The following is a 9,133-nucleotide window of genomic DNA, read 5'->3' as shown; positions in this document are numbered from 1 at the left end:
TAATAGACTAAGAATGGAGTCAGAATCTAGGTTTCACCAAATCCATTTCACCCAAACATAAGATCATTTATGAGAATACAAAATGAATTGTATTAAGGATAACACTGGATCTGTATGGGGGTGGGGGGCTTGCTTCCCAGGCATCAGCTCCTTCCCTCTTCTCCCCTGGGGCTCACGGCATCTATCCATGGTAATATATGAAGATGGAGCCTTCCAGGCCTTTCTAGAGCATGATGTCCTGAGTATCTCACACTCAAAAGTGTGTACTCATAGGAAAGGTTAGGTTGTAGAGAGTCATCTTCTTTTCTTTCTTCATTCTTAGGAGGAAGACCCCCTGTTCTAATCACAAACTCTTGGACTCTAAGGACAGACAAGGACCACAAAATACAAAGACTTTTTTTTCTGACAAACAGAGGGGTGAAGCTCCCCTGGGATGCGATCCGAACCTGTGTTGGTTTGATCCCCCAAGAGGCACTGGTTCTGCACCTGCCGCCGACATGCTCAACCCCTCAGTGATTTGCATGTTTCCCCCAGAGCCCATTTCTGCTCTTCAGCATCTTCATTAGAGACTGCTCAGACACTTGGGGCAAAAAAGAGCCTCAAGCTAGGCCTCGGATTGAACATGGGAGTCCTGACCCAACTCCTCTGCCTTCTGCTGGCCTGCCTCCCAGGTGAGGAGGGGAGTGCAGCGGACATCCCCGAGGTGGTGGGAGTCCTCTCCTCCTGACTGTGGGATCTCCCCAAGGATCCTCCCTGTGGATACCTGACCCGGGGTCTCCCCTCCCATCGGAATCCCAGGTGCTCTCAGATTAGGGACCAGGGATGCCAGAATCTTCTGGGAGGAACATGGGGTGGGACCTGGTAAACAATGGTGGCTTTGTGATTTCCTTCCAATCCAGCTGTCTGCGCGCACACGGAGCTGACCCAGTCTCCAGCCTTCCTCTCCGTGTCCCTGGGAGACAGCGTGTCCATCACCTGCAGGGCCAACGAGAGCGTCAGCGATTACTTGAGCTGGTATCAGCAGAAACCAGGCCAGGCTCCTCAGCTTCTCATCTATGATGCTGATAACCTCAAGTCTGGTGTCCCAGCCCGGTTCTCTGCGATTCAGTCGGACAAAGAATTCACCTTCAAAATCAGCGCAGTAGAAGCTGAGGATGCTGCCAGTTATTACTGCCAGCAGGATTATATACTTCCTCCCACGGTGCTACAGCCCCGAGCAATAACCTTCCCAGGGCTAGGTGGGGAGGGCAGGAGAAGCAGTGGGCTGTGCTCGAGGTGGTTACAGCAGCTGCATTCTGCTCTGTGGCTATTCATTCTGGCAGGAGCTGCTTTGGGGAAGAGCTAGCAGGGCTCAAATATCAAGAGATTTTGTCCTTTGAAAGCTTCTTTTCTTGATAACACAAATCCCAAACCACAGGAATTCTTTTTTTTTTTTTTTAAAGATTTTATTTATTTATTTGACAGAGATCACAAGTAAGCAGAGAGGCAGGCAGAGAGAGACAGAGAAGCAGGCTCCCTGTTGAACAGAAAGCCTGATGCAGGGCTGGATCCCAGGACTCTGGGATCATGACCTGAGCTGAAAGCAGAGGCTTTAACCCACTGAGCCACCCAGGCACCCCCAAACCTCAGGAATTCTTAAATGAAATTTCTCTTGCAGGCCTGCAATGGAATTCACCCATCGGATGGACCTTGAATCCTATCTCTGATAAACACTCTGAAGTAGGCAAAAAAAGGGAACCCGCATCCAAACAAACACTACCAATACTATTAAGACTGCTATGACTAATACTATTTTGCAAATACTAGTACTACTAATGTTAGTACTAAAACTTCAGGCACTACTATTGTAATGCTACTACTACTAATGAAACTAATAAACATCCACAACTACTCTGTCAACTGCTATCGAGTGAAATCTTGAGGACTTACTGTGTATCGAATACTGTACGAAGGACCCATTCATCTACCGCAATGCATCTCACAATAATCCTCTAGAGTTGAGAGATCAGATGTTCTCAGAGGTCACATTACTCAACATGTTTGTTAGTGGTTGTAAAGGAAGAAGACAGAAAAAGAATCTGTTATTTTGACTCCATAATTTCTACTCATTATTTAACTACATTCATTAAAAAAAATTAGTACTGTTAGGTCTGTTATTAAATGCAATGAGACTGAGACAAAGTGAAAGTTATGCAAAGCTCTATTCTATGCTAAGCATGAGAAGTCAGACTGACCAGCTAGGGCTGTGTCTGAGGAGAGTGACCACCCCCAGTTTACAGGCTCAAGAATGGACTGACTGACCGGTCAGGGCCGCCTCCAAAGAGAGCGACCTCTCCCCATCTTACAAACTACCTTTTATAGAGCAAAAGTCTGGCCACACATAGGTGGCCAATAAGATTGGAATCCTGTTAGGTCACACGCAGGTGGCCATTTGAATCACAATTTACCCTATAGATTGCAATTTACCCTAACCTATTACTCTGGTCAGAATTGGTGCTCAAGTTTGGCGCCCAAACAGCGGGGTTTACATTCTTTGGTGGTTAGGGAAAAAGTATGTGTGTTTCTTACTGATTGGATGTCTCCACCTGGCCCAACTCGTCCTTGTATTCTGGGCTCTGTTATCAAGAACTGGCTGACCTGGCCTTGTATTCTGGGCTCTGTTATTAGGAACTAGCTGACCATATTTTACTGGTTTCCCAGACTTGCTTCTAAGTAAGTTTCTCTGGGGTGGGGGGGGGGCAGGGTCAGTTTAAGTTTTACTGCACAAACAACAAAAGATCTTTTAACCAAGATGGAGTCGCTCTGGCTAAATAGGTCCCTACAAGTACAACTAAAAACAGATCAAGACAGACTGTCTCTAGCAGCCCAAAAGCTCCCTCAGTCTACTTGCCTGTCAATTCCATGCCCAGCCCATACACACATACCACGAGAGGCCACCCCTCTTCTGTTTTCTATCCACATTGAGCCGATATTCTCTGTTTCTGAACTTCATATAAATGGAATTATACAGTACATACTTTTTTGATGTCTTGCTTCTTTAGATCAACGTGTTCTTTGAATTTCATCTCCATTGTTGGTGTGGCCATAATTCGTTCTTTTCCTACTGAATAGTTCTATTATATAAATACATTATTATATTATATAAATACATCACAATTAATTTTTTCATTTGAAGGAATAGTACAGAAGTCTTGTGACATAATAGGAAAAGTGCACAAGCCTCGGTGTATTGAAGGCATTTCTTAAGACAGTGTCCCTTTTATATTTGGATCATCTTTGCACACATTACACAGCATGTGTCTAATAGAGAAAATATCCATGAAGCTATTCTTACCATTCAACCATACAACATACTTTTTTTTCTATTTTATTATATTATACTCTGTTTTAATCCATTAGTCTAGCTTTTATTATTAAAACATACAATCATGACACTAATTCCTTAGCCCCAAAACAGATAAAATCCTTCATTTTATAAAACACTGCCCTCAGAGATATTTCCAATCTGACATTTTATAGAGGCCCAAGGCCCAGAAATCTGAAAGTATGTGACAGCAGGTCCCCCAACATGACAGGGGTAATTTTTCCTTTCTGTGAGTCAGGGGTCAAGTATTAAAGAACTACAGAAAAGAAGAAAAAGACAATATAAGGATTATGTAAGAAAGAAGAACAACCCATGATGTTTTAACATTTTTTAGGTGAGGTTTTGGTACTGGGTAATAAAAAGAAATACAATGAACAGGTCTGGCAGGCTTGATGGAACCCCTGAGCAATTAGTATAGATCAAGGCAAAATAATTATATGTTTAGGAGTTGTGAGTTGGTTGCTAAAAAACAGTCCTAGATCATAATGTGGCTGTGGATGAGACATACTTGAATTAGTTCTAAGTTTCTCTTCCACGTGTCTCTCTATGAGGTTCCTCAGTATATCTATGATAACCATGATTATGGGAACACTGAACACAGGAATGATAGTAATAAAATAAAAAAATAATATATGCTATGTGTTTGATACAGTGCTCAATACCTTACTTTTGTTTAAACTGCAAAAAGAACCATTGTTGTCACAGTTTCAAAGACTCAGAAACTGAGACAAAGGGAAGTTAACTGAAAGGGATCAATATCACTCTTCCATAAGAAATGGAGCTTTGTCCCCAGACCAAATGGGGGTGGTTTCAGGGACTTCTCTGATAATATCAGGACATTTGGATGGATAGTCTGACTGTCAGTAAGCTCTAACTCCTGATGTGATGACCATTTATGTGGAAGGTGGAGTAGCAGTGATAAAACTGCTTCTTTGAAATGTACAAAAAAGTTGGGAAAGTGAGAGTTGAATGGCTTCTGTTTTCTTCTCAATGGGCTTGTGACAAAGGCCACCTGGAGGAATTTAAGCAATAGGTAAGGCAGGAGGACACAGGAGAGAAATCCTTCCCTCAGGCTGAGCCCTCGGAATCCTCTGGCATCACCACCTGGGGGGATGGATTGCTCAAGGGCAGAGAAGAGGAAGTGAATGATCTTGGGAGCTGGAAGCCCAGATGGCCCTTTGCAGCCCACCCTGCTGTCCAGAGCCCATGTCAGTGCCTGGGTCAGTGCTCTGGGGGGAGATCTGCCTCAGTTAGGACACAGATAGAACCAGGGAAGCCCCAGATATCTGCAACACATATAATCAAATAGCTTCTAATAAGCCTAGAAAAAAAAGTAGTACAATTAAGGGGGAAAAAAGAGCCACAATAAGCAATTCTTTGTGCAAAGATGGTAAGTAATTACATACAAAGGGGGTGAATTTGATCAGTAATGCAGGAACTGCCCATGAAAATCTCACTGTGTTGTTGCTATGGCACAACCAGATGGGCTAATGTTGAGCAAACTGCCAAGATTAAGTTGTGCTGAGGCTAAAGAGCTAGAGGACATTTCACGTGCTGCTGCTAGTATGTGTATTGACACATTCATGTCCAAAAGTTGTTTCTGATTATCTATAAATGAATATATGCCACCCCGGGACTCAGTACTTTTTTACTCTGATATACCCAACAGAATTGAGAGTGTACATGCTCAAGGTACGTCATGATAGTGTTGCTTATGACAACCCCAAACTGGAAACAACCAGTTACTGATCTAGAATGGAATGGATGGAATGGATGCTTCAATTATGGTATTTTCAAACATCTTTATCCCTCTGTGCTTTATATCTTTTAACTAACAACTAAGAGGTAGGAATTCATGAGAACTCCTCAGGACAGAAAGAAGTTCCATCCCTCACAGGAAACACTGGGGCTGGGGATGCAAATTGCTACATAGAGTGAAATATTTATTAAATAGAGGGATTATGAGGTGGCCTGTGGTCAAAGGGAACTTCTGTGGCACTTTCCCAATTAGACTGGGGTTCCTGGGGGCCATGCTGAAGGATTAGCATTAATATAGGAATAACCTACCTACCCAACATAAGACACTGCTTCCATTTCTTCAAGGACTCACATGAATCTCAGCTCTAGAAAATTTATTTACTTATTTACTTATTCCAAAAAGTGCAAAGAAAAGAAATGACAATATTGGGAAGGAATTCAGATTATGAATATGGAGATCAGGGCTTTGAAATATTTAGATCTTTGAATCTTATAAATGACCTCCTCACATGGCCTTCTGAGGAATTAGGAACAGTCTTTCTTCAGTTTACAGGTAGCAGAGGAAAATATCAAAGCCTCCTCTGTCAAAAAAGAACTTTCAGAAGCTTTTGCATTTTTTGGGTATTTCAAGGCAAGAAATTATGAGATAAACAACCAAACACAAAAGGAGAATTTTAATGTTTTCATGTTAAGCTTTGTAGGAAATAGTAATATTTTTGAAGTCAAAGGTTCTTAGGAAACAAAACATAGTTTCAAAATTGATACACAGTAAATAAACATGATGGATGAATAATTTTCAGCCAAATTTGAACATATTGAGGATTCACATATGATAATGGATAATGTGATTCTTATTTTTTTTAGTATATTTGACACACAGTGTTAGATATTGTGATTCTTAATTTAACATGTGTAATGAATAGTTTCCAAACTCATCATAAGATTTATAATATTATCTTATATTTTCATTTTTGGTTTTTTTTTTCTGTTTTCTTTCATTTCCAGTGGTTTAACTTTCTGAATCATTCACCAGCAGGATTCATTAGGCGGGAAGACATCTTCAAAATAAGAGTCAGGATTTCATTGGCTAGCATGCTAAGAAAAGATTAAGGGAGAAAACACATGAAAGAGTAAATAAAATGACAACTAGTAACATACAGGACATGGGCTATCAATCCTAGTTCTATCACAACTTGTCATCAGTACCCAAGTCACTCCATAGAGTTCAGGGTTTACTTTCAGTACCACTGTTACATAATAGTTCTTCCAACTATGGTACAAAATCACAATCTAAGAGGAGTTCCTAGAAGATATTCAGACCAAGATTTGTTGTGTAATCATGCCTGGACTTGCATGTATTCAATAACTGTTCAATTCAGTATGACCTTGGATTTTAATTGCCTGAGATCTAATAGAAGTACAAATTCTATTCCTTCAGTTTCTCCAGGATTTTGTTTGCCCAACAGTTACTTGAGTTATGAAGTAATTTGAGGCTGACACAAATTGCACCAACAACTAACACCTACCTCAAGCTGACACACGCAAAATCATCAGGTTATATCCCAACTTCAATGAAGGATGGTGGGTAAACTGATGCCCCAAGCAGCTCTGACCCTGCACCCTGTTCCACAGTGACTGTGGTTCACCCAAGACCCCAGAAAATGTCAGTCATGGGTATAGGTGACCTCAAATTATTAGAAGTTTTATCTCAGACCTGCTATTCTCACCTACAGAATCTCAATGTGAACTACAGACTCAGAGCTAGGGATGCTGAACAGAAAAGCCAAGTAAGAGACAACATCTTCTCACACAGAACTAACAAGGAACCAGACCTCCTGACAGAACCTGCTTACACGTGATGAGGAAACCTCTGTATGGGAAGGGAAACATTGTTTTCTGGGAAATGGGAAACATTATTCATTCTGTCCACTTTCTTAGAACATGTTGACTTAAGAAATCTTTGTTTGATATGGGGTGTGTGTGTGCATTTACCTTATCAAATATGCACTATATGGTGTGTATTTGTCTATCATCTATCTGTCTTGCCTGTCTATCTATCCATCTGTCTGTCGCTTTGGAAGAGAGGGAGAAGTATGGCAGGATACACACCAGGTTGTAACAAATGGTTACCACAAACTTCATTCTCACTGCCTGAAGCATAAAACTGTCTTCTCTCCTTATCTCTTCTGTAGGACTATGAGTTCTCATCCTGTAAGCTTGAGATTCTTATCTATCTGTCTCGTTCTTCTCACATTCATCTTCTCAAAGAGTAGATAATTCATAAGGTCTCAGGATGAGTTTAATTCATTAATAAATCACTAATAAATTGTCTAAAACCATTAACCTGGAAACAGCAGATCCCAGAGAACCATCTCCAGTTCATCCTGGGATCTGGAGATCACCGGCCAATCAGCTGGAGTGGGAGTGGGACCTGTTGTCTCCCGGTCATTAGCTGACAGGAATCCAGGCAGGATGGCCATTCACCTGCCAGAAATGGACTCTGGACACTCATGTGTGTATCATCACAGTCTCTGGAGCTTTCTCAGAAGGCAGGACTATGAGCACTGTGTCCTGCCACAGATCCTGATTATCACAAGGAGATCCTGCATCCCACCCAGGCAGTAAGGAATTTGTCTCTGTTAGTTTCCCTGCAAACACAGAAAACATTTTAAATTACTGCACTCCCAGGAGAGGGACCTGCACCCTGCCTTTGGCTCTTTCCACCCTGCCACACCCACCACAGAATTTGCATATTGTCCCCTGGGGAGGACCTTGTTTTGAAAGTCTCAGATAAAGGTCAGCTCTGAGCTTGTGTTTACTTACTAGGACTCATCAGTTCAGCTTCTCAAAATGAGGTTCCCTTCTCAGCTCCTGGGGCTGCTGATGCTCTGGGTCCCAGGTAAGAGCAGAAGGAGGATGAGGAAGGAGATTGGGGTGGGGAGGGTGAGCTGTCTGGGTGCTGGTAGTCCCTATGTGTGCTCTGTCCAGGGATGAGATTGCCCTCAAGAAGGGGAATTTAGTTTTGAGATAGTGAAAGCTATGAGGAAACTAAAGGGAATGAAGAACAGTGCTTTAGTGAGATGCTGAAAGTAAAAAATGTGGCCACTCTATGCAATTTTGGGGTTATCCATGGAGATTGGATATTTTTAGAGCAAGAATCAAATCACGAAATACGATTTAGCCTCACATAAATGAAATTTAAAATCATAAAAATGGCTTATAATGTGTCAAATTAACCTGTACTTACCTCTCATTATTATAGGATCCAGCGGGGATATCGTGCTGACACAGACCCCACTGTCTCTGTCCATCACCCCCGGAGAGTCAGCCTCCATCTCCTGCAGGGCCAGTCAGAGCCTCCTACACAGTAATGGAAACACCCATTTGAGTTGGTACCTGCAGAAACCAGGCCAGTCCCCACAGCTCTTGATCTACAAGATTTCCAACCGTTTCACTGGGGTCCCAGACAGGTTCAGTGGCAGCGGGTCAGGGACAGATTTCACCCTGACAGTCAGCAGGGTGGAGGCTGATGATGTGGGAGTTTATTACTGCGGGCAATATACACAGTATCCTCCCATAGTGGTTCAGGCCTGAACACAAACCTCTCTGTCTGGCGGTCCCCACTGGGCACATGTGCTGCCTGAGAGGGGAATTGGGACAACAGAGGCTCTTAGCTGGTGTCAGAGGCTGGTGTTGGGGAACTCAGGGCAGTAACATGCAGCTGAGTACTCTGGACCGAGTCCTGGGACCTAGGATGCTACATGCTCAGTGGGGTATAACCAGCTCTGGAGCGGATGTGATCAGCCTGTGGGCTTTGCGGTGAGCTCCCAGGGAGTGCTGCCCTGAACCTCACCCTGACCCTCCCGGCCTGTGTGCATGTGTCAGGAACTATTACTCAGGTTGAGCGTCAGAAACCTGAGCGATTTATGTGAAAGCACAACTACATACATTTGGAGCTAAACACGTCTGCCATATTGTCAGTAAGAGACTATTCAGTGTTGTTCAGAATTT

The 9,133-nt window shown here is 42.7% G+C and overlaps 2 gene segments (V, D, J or C); both read left to right on the top strand.

Annotated features, from left to right (window-relative positions):
* The first annotated feature begins 322 nt into the window (after positions 1-322).
* LOC131807771 (immunoglobulin kappa variable 1-9-like) lies at positions 323-1,884 on the top strand. The segment is given in 2 exon segments: positions 323-671; positions 900-1,884. Coding segments are annotated over 2 exon segments (495 nt in total).
* Positions 1,885-7,956: 6,072 nt separating this feature from the next.
* On the top strand, positions 7,957-9,133 carry LOC131807788 (immunoglobulin kappa variable 2D-29-like). The segment is given in 2 exon segments: positions 7,957-8,021; positions 8,385-9,133. Coding segments are annotated over 2 exon segments (381 nt in total).

The sequence above is a fragment of the Mustela lutreola genome, chromosome 9 (genome assembly GCF_030435805.1).
Source record: "Mustela lutreola isolate mMusLut2 chromosome 9, mMusLut2.pri, whole genome shotgun sequence".
Lineage (NCBI taxonomy): Eukaryota > Metazoa > Chordata > Mammalia > Carnivora > Mustelidae > Mustela > Mustela lutreola.
This window is presented reverse-complemented; position numbering and strand designations above follow the sequence as displayed.